The 16,350-nt window shown below is 40.4% G+C and overlaps 1 protein-coding gene across 22 annotated transcripts in view; it reads right to left on the bottom strand.

Annotated features, from left to right (window-relative positions):
• il11ra (interleukin 11 receptor subunit alpha) overlaps positions 1 to 16,350 on the bottom strand; it is a 98,120-nt gene that overhangs the window by 45,944 nt on the left and 35,826 nt on the right. For 4 of the 22 annotated variants that reach the window (XR_012385805.1, XR_012385807.1, XR_012385806.1 and 1 more), the window contains exon 1: positions 1,374 to 1,514. The exons of 17 other annotated variants lie outside the window; for them this stretch is intronic. Coding sequence is in view for 2 of the 5 variants with exons in the window: in XM_073913524.1 (XP_073769625.1) it covers positions 1,374 to 1,469 (96 nt within the window). In the remaining 3 variants the exon portion in view is untranslated. Of the gene's footprint in view, positions 1 to 1,373; positions 1,528 to 16,350 lie in introns of those variants that run through there. One more of the 22 variants, XM_068223727.2, reaches the window with a different exon arrangement.

Here is a 16,350-nt window from a genome sequence, read left to right on the forward strand (position 1 = left end):
TATATATATATATATATATATATATATATATATATATATATATATATATATATATATATATATATATATATATATATATGTCTAACAAAATAACTTACGACAAAAATCCAAAAACCAGTACACACAAATGTATATGTTATAGAAAAATATTAATTACAATTATTTAAAAGAGAGGAAAAATCAAGGCAATCGAAAAATTTGAAAAATGTGGTTTTGTATTTGTAATTTCCTTGAATTTATTTGTATTATCTTTCAATTTCTAAATATTTTTGGTGACTAAAATATTATTTTCATTAATATATCTTTTTAATAAATCTGTTTTGTTTAAATGCACCAAAATACATTGCCTATATTTACTCAGAAGTGGCTAAAACTATATTTTCAAAATGGGACATACTCAATTATGCTGAGCACTGTCTCCTGATAAAATATGTCTCAAAACAGACTAGAAACTTTTAAACTAGGGATTTTCATGGTTAAAATTTGATAGTTAATAATGTTTTAATAGTATTAGTGGAAAGCAACAGTGTCTTCTGTATTGGTTTCTGTTGTGTTTTTCAGTGGGGTGTAGAGGGCATTCTGGGACATGACGTCAAATGAAAAGGCCCGCTATCTGAAAAATGGCCCTGAGGAGCTGAGTATCAACAAGCTGTAAACGCTTTAAACAAATACAGTAACTGACAGGACACATCTGTCGTTTGCCTGGCAGGCTGGCGTTTTATGACAAACGGTGCCCGAGGAAAGACATTAATAAAAGTCAATGCAGGAACTCATTTCACATTCCAGATGCTGAAGTCACCACACCTCACAACAACACTCTCAGGGGAGATCATTTGATCATTGATGAAGGAAAAATGACAATGGTTTAAATATAAACACTAAAGATCAAAATGTGGAAACAAGAAAGAAAGAAAGAAAGAAAGAAAGAAAGAAAGAAAGAAAGAAAGACAGACAGACAGACAGACAAGACATTATTTTATACATAGAATGAATGAACAAACTAAACAAACAATCAATAATTAAGATAATTGTAAATAAATTACTTAATTATGAATGAATTGATTAATAAATCTGTTACCTAATTATGAATGAATGAATTAGTTAATTGTGAATGAATGAATGAATTAATTAATTAATTAATTAATTAATTAGTTAAAAGTAAACTAATAAATTAGTTCTGAATGATTGAATTAGTTAATTGGGAATTAATGTATAAGTTATAAATTAATGAATTCTTAAAGAATCAATAAATAAGTTATGAATTAATGAATCAGTAAATTGTTAATAATTAGTTAATTGTGAAATAATAAATTAGTTATGAATAAATGAATTAGGGCCATAAGGTGGTGTAGTGGGTAGCACGATAGCCTCACAGCAAGAAGGTTCATGGTTCGAGCCTCTGCTGGATCAGTTGGCATTTCTGTGTGGAATTTGCATGTTCTCCCCGTGTTTGCGTGGGTTTTCCCCATATGCTGATAAGTTGGCAGTTCAATCCGCTGTGGTGACCCTGATTTAATAAAGGGACAAAGCCAACAAGAAAATGAATGAATAAATGAATGAATGAATGAAATAGTTAACTGTTAATGATTGAATGAATAAAAAATTTATGAATAAATAAATTAAGAACTAAATAATTAATTAGTTATGAACGAATGAACACATTGTGAATAAATAAATAAGTTAACTGAAATAATGAAGGGCGATGCGGTGGTGCAGTAGGTAGGGCTGTCACATCACAGAAAGAAGGTCGCTGGTTCGACCCTCGGCAGGTTTAAAGACATGTGGTACAGATGAATTGGGTAAGCTAAATTGTCCGTAGTGTATGAGTGTGAATGGGAGTATATGGATGTTTCCCAGAGATAGGTTAAAGCTGGAAGGGCATCCGCTGCGTAACATGTGCTGGATAAGGTGGCGGTTCGTTCTGCTGTGGCGACCCCAGATTAATAAAGGGACTAAACTGAAAAGAAAATGAATGAATTAATTGATGAATGAAATAATAGATTAGTTAAAAACGAATTAATACATTATGAATAAATGAACTAGTTGATTGTGGAATAATGTTATGATTGAATGAATTAGTTAACTGTTAAATTATGAATTAGTTATGAACGAATTAATATGTTATGAATTAATAAATTAGTTTATTGTGAATAAATGAATCAGTTAATTGTGAAATAATGAGTTAATTATGAACAAATTAATATGTTACGAATGAATGAGTTAATTCTGAATGAATGAATTAGTTAATTGAGTAATAAGGAATTAGTTATGAATGAATGAATGAATGAATTAATGAATGAATGAATATGTTATAAATTAATTGGTTATTTCTGAATAAATTAGATTAGATTAATTAGATTAATTTAAATTGTAGTTAAATGAACTAGTGAACCATCTTACTGATAATGAATGAATGAATGAATGAATGAATGAATGAATAAGTTTAGTAAAAACTACAATAAAATTTGTAAACAAACAAACATTTGTAAAATAGTAAAAACTGTCAAAAAACATTACTAAATAATTTATTCATTCATTTTTCTTCGGCTTATAAACCAGGGGTCGCCAGAGCAGAATGAACTGCTAACTTATACAACATATGTTTTAAGCAGCGCATGCCCTTCAAGCCGCAATCTAGTACTGGGAAACAGCCATTCATTCTTACATTCACACACACACACACACACACAAACACACACACACACACGACCGCCAATTTAGCTTATTTAATTCACCTGTACAGCATGTCTTTGGATGGAAGGAAGGAAACCCACGCCAATACGGGGAGAACATGCAAACTACACACAGAAAGGGCAACTGAAAAACACTTTACACACTTTTTTGTTACAGTCTGCACTTTTTCAGCTTTCATACTTATCTCAACACAAAAGACTGTCTATTACTGCCAGCATCATTATCATTCTCACAGTGTAAAGAAGCTGTGACAAAAAAACTGTTAGTACAAATACCCTTTACTTGGGTGTATCTGACTACAGGAAATCATCGTTCAGATATCGCTATAGGGCTTCAAACTGAACAATAATTTGTTAATAAAATGAGAGCGTGTCAATGATTCACACACAGATACACACATGGTGACGCATCAAGCATTATCATTTTGGTCAAATGACGTGGTAAAACCACAACATGTGACATCCACAGAAAAACAAACAAAAGGCTTTTTTAATCACAGTTCTCCAGATGACAATCACAAGACAAACTAAATATTTTCCAATAATTAGGAACGAGTCACAGATGCCACCATCAGAATTTTTTTTATTTTTATTGATGATGACAGGTGTCTCAAACAAACAAACATGCAAGCAAGCAAGCAAAAAAAACAAACAAACAAACAAAAATTGTGTGTTTGAAAGATAAATACAATGAGATTTTAAAATATCAACTATTGGTCGGTATTCAAGGTATTGTGATCACTGCTCTAAAATATATTCTTGATATTAAAAAAAATCCTTTAAAAACAATATATTTTATTTTTTGAAAGATTTTAAATATTTTGGAGCAGTAAACATGTCAGGCTGAATAAGTCAAATGAATCATGGACTTCTGATGTCTTCATTTATTTCAAAATCACTGATGTCTTTACAATTTAAAACAGCATCTTTCGATATCTTTTTTTGCTGGAGATACTGTTGTTTAAAAAAAAAAAAAAAAGTAAAATAAAAAAAATCTTACACATACCTTAGAAATGGTATTACCGAAAATTTTGGCAGTTTTAAAACCCTGACTTATACAAACCACAGAATACAGTACTTTGAAAACGTCCCAATATCAACAGGATATTTATACAATATCACTGCACTACACTAAATAATCCATATCAATTTGTACAATAAACTTGTTAAATACATCAACTCATGTCCTGTAGCTGCTGCAAATTGCTTGTATATTGTTTATCATTTGTTTTCATATAACTCAATAACATCCCAAAACTTAACATGTCAGAGACAACCTGTAAATCAAATTCAAATAACGTTACAGGAGATCGATGTGGGCGTAAGATTTAGTTTAGTCTTCCAAATTATTATTTCAGACCCAAACAAAAATTCCTGCTAGATAATGATCACCTGTTTTTTTTTTCCCCATCACGGCTAGGCGTGTATCAGCAAACTAATAATAAAGCCAGATAAAGCCCATATTTTATTGACTAAACAGTGATCCACCAGACCCCGTAGGTCAGAAAGCTTGGTTTACTGCTGAACTCATTTATCATAGTAAAATATCATAGAACGGAATAATAACTCTTCAATCTCGTCCTGAAGCTCAGACGGTCTGCTTTGGGAAGCTTTTAACCACAACTGTCAATCATGATGACACGCCTTGTTTTTATAGCATTAAATTACTGGCTAAAAATGGTTACAAAAATTAAGATCTGAACCTAAATCAGCTTGATAACCAGAGCCTCAATTGACCTAAACAATATGCACATAATCTCTCTTTCCGTCTGTCTGCCTGTCACTGCTGATTCAGAAGAGGGACTAGAAAATCTAACATGTCAATATTGACAAAAATTCGGACAAATACTGCGCTGCAAAGAGCAAAACTTGTTAAAACTTAGGTAAAACTACCTTAGCAAACGACCATGGAATAAGCAGGATAATCAACGGCTTGCGTTGCGATAAAGGATTTTAATGCACTTTGCCTTCAATTTGTGTATTAAAATCCTTTAACGCATGGCAAGCTGTTGATTATGCCTTACACATACTGTATATGCAATGCTAATGCAATATATGTATTTTAATACTGTGTTTTAATATATTTATTTTACCATTGTTTGTTTTTCTTTAATTTGTCATCAATTATTTTTATTTTATTTTTTTCACTTGGATGGTTGGTTAAAACGGCTTTTGGAAAGATGTTTTTTGTTAAAAATAGCTTTTGACAATAATCAAAAATGTTGTTTTATTTGCATTTTTTTTTTCTCTAGAGACATTGTTGATAAAGCTTGATAGCTCATATGCAATATAAAGCAATTATTTACAAGATCATGCTATTTAAATGTAAATAGTATACAGATTTTTTATTTATTTTTTGCAATGCATTTTAAATTAAATTATACATCATATTTACTAAAATAATCAGATATAAAATAAACATATGGGTTTATATATGTATGTTATAAAAAAAAGATTTAAGAAGTTATTTAAAAAAAAAAAAAAAAAACTAAATCTTTAATGTTAATTTAATGCTAGTTAGATATACAAAACCCATCTAAATTATATAAGATGCATCATCCTTCATGATTAAAATTATCATTATCAGCTCCTGAAGAATGACAGGATGTGTGTTTCTCAAAGTAAACTGGTCAGAGAAACACTCAGGAGTTTATCAACATTACTGGCAACTGTAACCGGTAACTGAGTAGCCAAATTATAGACAATTATGTTTAACAGTAATCAGGAGACACATACTTAAGTCCAAAGACACATGTAATTATCAATCTTCCACAGTAAATCAGGTTTTTAGAGAGGAAAAAGAGTCTAAAACTCGCAGAGTGGGAAAAACACACTTGATTTTCATTTCCATATGGTTTAGTCATCATTATTACCGGACATCTTTTGGTAACTGGGAACAGGGGAATGTTCCTCAATGCATCAGAAAATGTCTAAAAAGTTTAACTTCTGAAAACCGCAGGCTGCATTCGCTGTTGCACATTAATTTTTTATGACACTTTATTGCAGGACTGCACCAATCCACAAAGTTTTCCCCACAGCATTAATACAAAACTTTATGGCAAGCAATTTATTATGAAATAAAACTTACTAGTAACTACTTTATTGCTACTAGTATAGAAGCTAATGGAAACTTTGTCATTAAGTCCTAGTGCATATCCATTAGCTGCTTCTCTTTTTTAGGACGTTTTCAAAAAAAAATTAAGATTAGTTTTTTTTTTGTTTTTGTTTTTTCATTAGTTACTAGTTTTTGTTTTTTTTAGAGACTGGTACTTATTAGGGCCAGACAGACATTTTGAATGAAATTTGTAAAGAAAAAATAAAATAAAATAAAATGATGCAGTACAGTACAGTACAGTAAAAAAAAAAAAAAAATAATAATAATAATAATATATATATATATATATATATATATATATATATATATATATATATATATATATATATATATATATATATTATTATTATTATTATTTTTTTTAAGGATTACAATGTAAATTGCAACAACTTAAGTCTCATAAAATATATCTAGTAAAATACATACAATATTATTTTACAAACAGTATTGTGAATAATTCATATACACATTTCCATATTGGTTAATAAAATGATGGAAATAAGTATAAAAATAAGGTAAATATTTATTTACCCACACTTTCATTTAAATAAACTCAATTATGGGCTAAAAAATCTGCTGAAATCTGGGCCTAGTAATACTTCATTAGACACTAGTTGCCATTTGTTAAATACTAGAACTTATTAATATTGCTAATTTAATATATATAAACACTATATATAAAATATGTATTACATAAATAAGATATGATTAGTGTGATAAGACTTGTCACTATTAATATGAATACTCATTTATACATTTACCTTTGGCTTAGTTCCTTACTTCCCTTACTTACCAGATACAAGTAAGTGTAAGAATAAGTACTTATGTCTATTTAATATGTGTGAGTTCCTAAACAGTAAGCACTAGTATCTAATAATAAGAACTTATATCTGATAGGGATGCTCTCATCAGTATTTTTGCAGCCAATACCAAGTACTGATTCCTTGTCATGGTGATCAGTCGATACAGAGTACCAATTCTGATGCTTTAAGCTTTAAAAGTAAATTTCCCTCAAAGTATGACACTTAAGTTGAGATCTCTTCTTACCTAAAGAAGAAAAAAAAAAAAAAAAAAAAGAATATGCTCTATATAATCCCTTAAACATGTCTCTTATAACTATTTAGGTGTGAACATGTCATGGTCAGAAGTAGCTTTATAGAAAATAATAGATAGCACAGATGAAAATAAAAATAAAACAAAAAGAAAAATGACTAACAATGCAATTTGGAAGCAGTGCATATGATGCAGAATTCTACAAGTCTCAATATAGATAAAGTTTGGAGTGCATATTTGATGCATAATAAGTTAAAATTTAACCATGTAAATCCATTACGTCTTTACTAAATGAAAATAGGTCTATAAACTACTGTTATTATTGCAATAAGTAAAATGAAAAACACAGAACTTACATTTCTTATACATAAAAAAGGCCTAAATGCATGCAAGGTCATTCAAATATTTTGCTCATCTCAAACTAACACAAACACTTGCAATCGATTCACAAGATTTTGAAAATGCTCTTCATATATGTCTATACGATCAACCAATCCAATCTCATCAATCTACATACAAATAACACATATTTACACTTTTCATTTACATTCTATGCATATGCCTAAAATCAATTTTGCCACCAATCTTTCCCTTTTACTTCTATGAAGAACAAATGTGTCCAAATACCCAGCCCGATCTTATGAAGAACAACTATTTTATGTATTGTAAAGTTTATGTAAAGTGGCAAATTCGCTCAAATTCATACAATTATTAAAAAGAGACTTGCCCCCAAACCCTATGCCTAACCCATCCCCTCATTAGGGGATGAGCAAATGGTACTAAAATGTATTAATTAGATCTTACAATTAATATGAATTGGCCACTAAATCAAAAAGTTACAAATTGCCATGATATTGCATTGGAAAAACGGTCTAATAATCACTTTAAAATGTCAGCTGCAACTTTTAACTTCATATATGTGCAATGACTCTTGTACATGTGTATCATAGAGTGCAAGTCCAGAGGGCAGAACATAGTCAGCAGTGGTTTTTCCCAGATCGGACACAGTGTGCTATCTGGATGCCCTCCATGTTCTCCAATCTCAAGAGACTGTCAAATTCAGCAGTGAGGTGAAGCTCCTTTCGCTTTCACGCAGTCCGTCAGAGTGACATGTTTTCTCTGTTAGTATGATAAGGGGCATTGCACTTAAAATAGAGCTGGATGAAATGGCAAAAATGTCAATATCAGTAATAGTCAGGATTAATGTTGAATATTTATATTTACTTTACTTTTTTCTTTGCTCTATAAAAAAGTTGTAGAAACCAGACAGTTGTGGTTTTAAGTTGTGGTCATGATTTTATTTTTTTGTCAGATCTTTCTGCCATGAAAAACACTAGCAGTAATTACAATTAAAATATTGTGATAATAAGCTTTATGGTTGATTTATTTAAACATGCATAAAAATAAGACAGCAGGTTAAGCAAAAATATAATGGATTTCAAATTGATGTTGTATATTTATCAAAATCCTGCTCTTTGTTTTTCTATCCAGCTAATGATTTTGGAGACAGTAAATGGTTTCCTGAGGTAAATGTTCTGTGACATTGTTTGCGAACTGTTTTACGGACGTCTTTCAGTGGTTGAAACACTGGCTGAGAGGTTATGTGAGGCATGATACATTTTGGTGAGTTGTATACAGTTTCTTTTGTGGTTGTTTATTTAGTGCTATAACTAGTAGTAAACAAGAAGAGAAGATCAGTTCCCCTTCGGGGGGAACTTCAGCACTATAAGTGGATTTGATTGTAAAATCCACGCATTGGGAGGTTCGGTTCAGAAGCTACTCGTCTGAAAGAGTATTGAACGGGCCAATTAAGAATGAATTGGCAGCGCAAGCCTGCGCAGGTGAGCGGCATAAGCAATCAACTGAGTATATAAGCTCACCTGGCGCAGCAGACGCTATCCTTTTCGCTTCAGAGACTTTCTGATCGAGTCGATGAGGGTTCCTCCTGCTGTGACCAGCGATTCTGAGCGAACGAGAGCATTCTCCCGGTCCAGAGTGTGTACACGCAGTGGCAGACGGTCGAGCTGGGTTTCTCCCTTGCCTGGCGTTCTTTGGGTCCGGTCCTCCAGAGCGGTGCGTATAAAGTTGCAAACTTCACAGAAAGAGCAACACAGTCGTGCAGCACGTCCTTATCAGGACGGCGCTCCGACTGTGCGTTTCTGGATGCGGTGGTTTCCTGTCCTCGGATGATGGGCGCGGGCACTGTGTTACATGTCTGGGGGTCCAGCATGTTAATGCGCTGCTCGCGGGCAGTTCATGTCGTCATCGCGATGCCATGACTGTTGCGCAAGATCGCGGTTAGCCTTTGCAAAAAGGCGAACCACCCCAGTTGTCCCCTGCTCTGCAGCGGGCACTCGGGCAGATCTGAGGGTTTCAGCGAGAGATAATCCGTCGCCCACGGGCCCGCGGACCTCCCGCTCCTCTAAGCGCTCCATCCAAGCTTCGGGCGGAGGAAGCGATCCGTCTAACAGATGGTAGCCCTTACGCCCGATGACACCGGAGACCAGATGTCCACCGCGGCATCGGAGGGTGGGCTTTCATTGTCCGATGATGATCCAGACCCGCTCGCCCCCTTCGGGCTGGTGAGCGCTGTCACTACGGATCCTGAAACGGACATGTTAGCCGTGCTTTCCCGGGCTGCTTCGGCCGTGGGTTGGAGATGGTTTATCCCCCAGCTCCGCGGCCGGACCGACTAGAGGGGCGTTCCCTTCTTCCCGGAGGTGCACAGTAGGCTCACGCGGTCTTGTAAAGCACTTTTTTCTGCTCGTGCTGCGTGTTCCTCCACCCTAACCACTCTTGACGGTGAAACAGCCAGGGGGTATGTGGCGATTCCTCAGGTTGAGTGCGCGATGGCGGTAAATCCGCGCGGCGCCTCTTCTTGGCGGGGTCCGCCTCGTCTCCCATCCAAAGCCTGTAAGTTATCTACCTCCCTCGGAGCTAGAGCTTACATAGCTGCGGGCCAGGCTGCTTCCGCCTTGCATGCGATAGCCACCTACCAGCGCTACCAAGCGCAGGCGCTGGCCGAGCTGCACGAGGGTGGGTCCAACCCAGGCTTACGAGCTTCGCACCGCCGCCGACTTAGCTCTTCGGACTACTGAGTCCGCTGCGTGTGCGTTGGGGAGGACGATGTCCACATTAGTGGTCCAGGAGCGCCACCCCTGGCTGATATGCGCAAAGTCGACAAAGTCCGCTTTCTTGACTTCCCCATATCCCCAGCCAGGTTCGGCGACACTGTCTGTGAATTCACCCAGGAATTCAAGGCGGTGAGAGAGCAGTTGGTGGGTGATGTCTTATCGGCGGTCCGTAGCCCGCTCCGCCCGCCGTGCCATTCATACCTGCTCCTCGCCGAAGGCGCCCGCCTACGAGAGCTGCTCCGCCCCCGCACACGCCTAAGGCGAAGCGAGCGCGTCGGGCACCTCGGAAGCAGGCAGCCCCCCTGCCCAGAACGCCGCTAAGTCCGGCAACGGACCGCGAAGCGCCCCTGGGACAGGCCATCTGGAGAAGAGGGAACTTGCTCTTTCCCCGCTGGAGGGCGGGGCCCCATTTCCAACGGCACTTTTTACTGCCATGAAAACATTATGAAAGGGCACTTTTCACTTCCCCAGATGTGACAGCCCGAAATCTGCCAGTCTGGGACGCTATGCTTTCTAGCTTGCAGATTCGGTGCGTTTCGCCAGTGGCTCACGAGCGCTGGGAGGACGGTCTCCTTTCTCCCACCCCTCGAGCCTCCCCTCCGGAGCTCGGGTTTGGAGTGAGAGCAAATATCTCACCTCCAGCTTTTCCGTGGGACCCGCGAGCTTCCCGGATCAGCACACCCACTCCGCGCTGCCCCACTGCTGGTACGTCAGCGATTGTAGCGATGAGTCCATTAGCGAGAGCTCTGCCTGCCTGGTTAGCGCGGGCCAGCTCTTCGCGGTGGCTCATACGCACAATCAGACTCGGCTATGCGATTCAGTTCGCGAAACGGCCCCCCAAGTCACGGGTGTGTATTCACCAGGGTCAGCCCCCTGTCCGCCCCTGTCTTGCGAGAGGAGATTGCTGTCCTCCTGGCGAAGGATGCAATCGAGCCGCTCCCTCCAGCCGAGATGGAGAGCGGGTTTTACAGCCCACGCTTCATCGTGCCCAAAAAGAGCGGTGGGTCACGGCCAATCCTAGATCTGCGCGTTTTGAACCGCTGCCTGCACAAGCTGCCGTTCAGAATGCTCACGCAGAAGCGCATCCTCCGGTGCGTTCTTCCTCTGGGTTGGTCTGCAGCATTAGACCTGATGGACGCGTATTTCCATGTCTCCACTCTTCCTCGCCACCGACAGTTTCTGCGGTTTGCGTTTGAAGGTCGAGCTTGGCAATACAAAGCCCTCCCCTTCGGGCTCTCTCTGTCTCCGCGGGTCCTCACCAAGCCCGCGGAGGGTGCCTCAGCGCCCCTTCGGCTCGCGGGCATCTGCATACTCAATTTCTTTACGACTGGCTGAATTGCCCTCTCTTTTGATTATGCACAGAGTTGATTATGCACAGAGACAAAGTGCTCTGGCACTTCCACCTGTGGGGGTTTCAGGTCAACCGAGAAAAGAGCAAACTCGCCCCCGTGCAGAGGATCTCTTCTCTCGGGCTGGAGCTGGACTCGGTCACCATGGCAGCGCGCCTCTCCGGAGAGCGCGCTCAGCTGATGCTGTACTGTCTGAGAGAGCTCGACAGTAAAATAGTGGTCCCACTGAAACAATTTCAGAGGCTCCTGGGGCATATGGCATCCGCAGCCGCTTCATGCCGCTCGGATTATTCTATATGAGACCACTTCAGCACTGGCTTTACGATCGAGTCCCCAGACGCGCATGGCACGCGCGCGCACACCGAGTCTCTGTTACTGCGCTGTGTCGCCGCGCCCTCAGCCCTTGGAGCGACCCCTCGTTCCTACAGGCCTGGGTGTCTCTAGAACAGGCGTCCAGTCTTGTTGTCGTTTCAGCAGACGCTTCCAACACGGGCTGGGGGGCTGTGCGTTGCGGGCATGCGGCTGCGGACCTGTGGAAAGGTACCCAGTTGCATTGGCATATCGCCTGGAGCTGTTGGCAGTGTTCCCCGCTCTCCACCGTTTTTTTCCGGTGTTGGAGCGGCAACACGTGCTGGTCAGGACGGACAGTACGGCGGCGGTGGCGTATATCAGCCGTATAGGGGGTATGCGCTCTCGCCGCATGTCTCAGCTCGCCCGCCGTCTGCTCCTCTGGAGTCATCCGCGGCTGAAATCGCTGCACGCCATTCATATTCAGGCAAGCTCAACCGTGCAGCCGATGCGCTCTCACGGCAGCCTTGCGTCCTGGAGAATGGAGACTCCACCCCGAGTCTGTTCAGCTGATATGGGCGCGATTCGGGGAAGCCCAGATCGATCTGTTGCTTCCCCCGAGATCGCTCATTGCCAGTTGTTCTTTCCCTGACCGAGTGCTCTCGGCACGGATGCACTGGCTTACAGCTGGCCTCGGGGCACGCGCAATACGCGTTTCCCCCAGTGAGCCTGCTCGCGCAGTTACTGTGCATGGTCAGGGAGGACGAGGAACAGGTTGCTGGTTGCGCCCCTCTGGCTCAACCGGACCTGGATGTCAGAGCTCTCCCTCGCGATAGCCCTCCCCTGGCAGTCCCTTCGAGAGAGCACCTACTCTCTCAGGGACAGGGCACCACCTGGCACCCTCGCCGATCTTTGAAGAGATTTTTAGACGCGAGGAAGACTTAGGTAACCTCCGATTGCGGTGGCTAATACCGTCACTCGGGCTAGAGCCCCCTCCCCGAGCGCGCCTATGCCCTGACGTGAAGTCTATTCACTGAATGGTGTGTCTCTCGCTGAGAAGACCCCCGTAATTTGCCAGATCAGTGTTGTGCTTTCTTTACGCCGAGAGAAGTTGGAGAGCAGGCTGTCGCCCTCCACACTCAAGGTTACGTGGCTGCCATCTCCGCTCTCATAACGCGGTGGCTGGCAGCACCGTGGGAACGCATAACCTCATCATCCGGTTCCTCAGGGGCGTTAAGCGAATTAATCCACCCCGCCCCCTCTCATGCCCTCTTAGGATCTCGCCCTCGCTACACAAGCCGCGTCAGATCCCTTCGATCCTCGACTCAGTATTTTCTGTCCCTGAAGACAGCTCTGCTGGTCGCGTTGATATCGATTAGAGGGTCGGGGACCCGGAGGCATTTTTCGGTCAGTGACTCGTGCCTGTAATTGGGCTGGCTTCTCTCACGTATGAGACCCCGCCCGCGATATGTGCCCAAGGTTCCTACCACTCCGTTTTAATACGAGGTAGTGAGCCTGCAAGCGCTGCCCTCGGAGGAGGCAGACCCAGCCCTTATTTATTGTCCAGTTCGCGTTTTGCGTATTATCCGGACCGCACTCAGAGTTTAGATCATCTGAGCAGCTCTTCGTCTGTTATAGCGGTCGGCAGCAGGGAAGTGCCGTACCGAAATAAGTTCCCACTAGATTGTGGATGCCTTTCTTTCACTATCAGAGCCGAGATGAGCCGCGTCCCCCGAGAGCGCGTGCGCACTCCACTCGGAGCTTCGCATCCTCTCGAGCGCGCGCACGCGGCGCCCCTCTAACAGACATCTGTAGAGCTGCGGGCTGGGTGACACCCAACACATTTGCAAGGTTTTACAATCTGCGAGTGGAGCCGGTTTCCTCAAGGGTATTAGGTAACCCTTGGTGATTGAGGAAACAATTCGGTAGGGTGTTGAAACACGCTTGCTGCGCCATTTTCCCTAACACGGAGATACGTGCGCCTTTTTATCTGTCAGTAAAGTTCCCCGTCAGGTGAGCCCTGCAGATTCCTCCGTGGCCCCCAGCACTGACTCAGCGGAGGAGTCACTTGCTGGCCCACTACGTTGTAGGTCTGCCCGCTGGTCAGCCCGCGTTTTGGGTAAAGGTGCCTGCTATGCGTGGTCCCCACTAGGCGATCCCATATGCTTATTCAGCCACGGTTAAGTCCCCCCCCCCCTGGGCGGACCCGTGTCTTCCCTCCCCGCTAACCACTCTTTTGCTATGCGTACTCCCCCTTTTTAGGGCTAGTCCATATGTAAATTCTGCCATCTATCCCCCCTTGGGTAACGGATGGCCTCCGCAGCGTCCTCCCTATCGGGATTGCACGCTTCCCAACGTACTGTCGTATTTTCCTAGAATTATCTAGATGCTCACGACTTCCCAAAAAATATATATAAATCCGTAAAACTTCTGTTGAAGTAGGATAAATTAGGGCCAGGGACACGTTGGAGGACCGCGCCCCCCATGATGCGGGTGCGTCACGCTTGCTTGACTATCTCCTCATCGGGGGTGTTGGTAAGGTGCAGTCATTATGGCGCTTTCAATGGGCTCCCAATGCGTGGATTTTACAATCAAATCCACTTATAGTGCTGAAGTTCCCCCCGAAGGGGAACGTTCGAGGTTACTAAAGTAACCCTTCGTTCCCCGAGGAGGGGAACGGAAGCACTATACTCCATCGCCATAATGACTGTCCCTTAGCTGTTGAAAGTCTCTTCAGCTTAAAAAGGATAGCGTCTGCTGCGCCAGGTGAGCTTATATACTCAGTTGATTGCTTATGCCGCTCACCTGCGCAGGCTTGCGCTGCCAATTCATTCTTAATTGGCCCGTTCAATACTCTTTCAGACGAGTAGCTTCTGAACCGAACCTCCCAATGCGTGGATTTTACAATCAAATCCACTTATAGTGCTTCCGTTCCCCTCCTCGGGGAACGAAGGGTTACTTTAGTAACCTCGAACGTTCATGTGCTGCTTGAACTGAGCAGTAATGCCAGCGTCAGAACCACATTTATTGAGTGTGTTTTGTCGTAAAATTGATTAAATTGAGAGGAAAGCTATTGACTGTCTTCTGCAATGTGGAAGTGCTCTCTTGTATGTGATTGTTTTAGAAGTTCTGAGTCATTTGTCTATGCAAAAATGACTAGGAAAAATAAACATTAATAAAAGGTCAAACTACTCGCTCTATAAAAAGTTGTGTTTATGACGATGCATGAACAAATATATACTATATAATAACAAAATAAAAAGTTGCAACTTCAAGCGGCATAATGAGCTGTTTTATGGCTAAAAATCAGCGGAAGTGAAAAAGATGGCTATGTCCATTTGTACTTAAAAGAATAAGGTCAATATTTATATTCCTTTTCCATTAAAAGCTAATTGTGATAATCATAAAGCATCAAATGTATGGTACAAATAGCATTTAGAAAAATCATGTATAAACAGAAAATAGCATAGATAAAAGTAAATACCTATATCAACAAGGGTCGATATAGAATTCTGTTGGTACCTTGGATAAAAATATCTCGGTTTCACAGTATTGTAATTACTACTCTAAAATAAGTTCTTTTTATTTGTCTAACATTTTTACACATAGAGCACAATATATTTTATTTTAGAACAGTAAACAGGTCAGGGAAAATAATAAAAATAAATCATTGACGTCTGCTGTCTTTGTTAGTTTTATTAACACAAATACATTGTACATTGTCTTGTTTTTTTGAGAGTATGCTGTATGTTGTTGTATTTTGCACTGTCTGTATTTTGCACTGTCTAGAGCCAGCACCTAAGCTTTTCACTCATCATAGTAAACATGGTGCTGATGATATGACAATAAAAGTGATTTGATTTGATTTCAAGAAAACTTGAAAAGCAGTTAATATCCTCTAGCCATCAACAGAACCCAAAATATAGCCATAACGATTTAGCAGGCAGTAACAATCGTGCGTTTAGAAGATAAATACAGGAAGATTCCTAAATATCAACAGGATATTTACACATATCTACCCTACAATTTGTCAATTTGTGCAAAAAAACTTTACACTATTAATACAATGCCCATCTGCTGCAACATCACTAGTATATTGTTTATTGATTTTCGCTTGAATTGTTTATTTATTTAATTTTTTTGCCTCCGTTTTCATTTGGTTTATTCGATGCCTTCATTATATCTGGCAACGAGGAATTTACATTCATTTTAATGTTTAGTTGGAGTTTTCAAATAAAACGCCAACAGTAAATGATGTAAACAAATAACATGTAACATTTACAGCTTTATTAGGCTATATAAGATTCGGTTTCAAGAACCTTATAATGTTTTATAACAGCAAATTCAGTAGATTACTTAATAACATGCCGAAACTTAAAATGCAGAGACGTCCTTTCTGAGGCTTTCTGAGGCGGACTGCTGGCGCGTTGCTATTTTGATAAACTAAAATAGATTTTTCATTACAAAAACAAACCCGGTCTAAACTCCAGCGCAGAGTTGCAACTGCTTAATACGCACAAGAGAGCAATAGGCAAATATCTTTACATATGAAAAAATTTAAATATTAAAGATATATATATAGTATATAATAAGAATAGATATAGGATATAAATATAAAGGATTAAAATATTACAAAACATATTATTTTCTAGCCTCCATAAATATGAAACATCACTGCTTTTATGTCTTCTTCATCTCGGGAGGCTTTTTCAGTTTAT

Source organism: Danio rerio, chromosome 10, assembly GCF_049306965.1.
Source record: "Danio rerio strain Tuebingen ecotype United States chromosome 10, GRCz12tu, whole genome shotgun sequence".
NCBI lineage: Eukaryota > Metazoa > Chordata > Actinopteri > Cypriniformes > Danionidae > Danio > Danio rerio.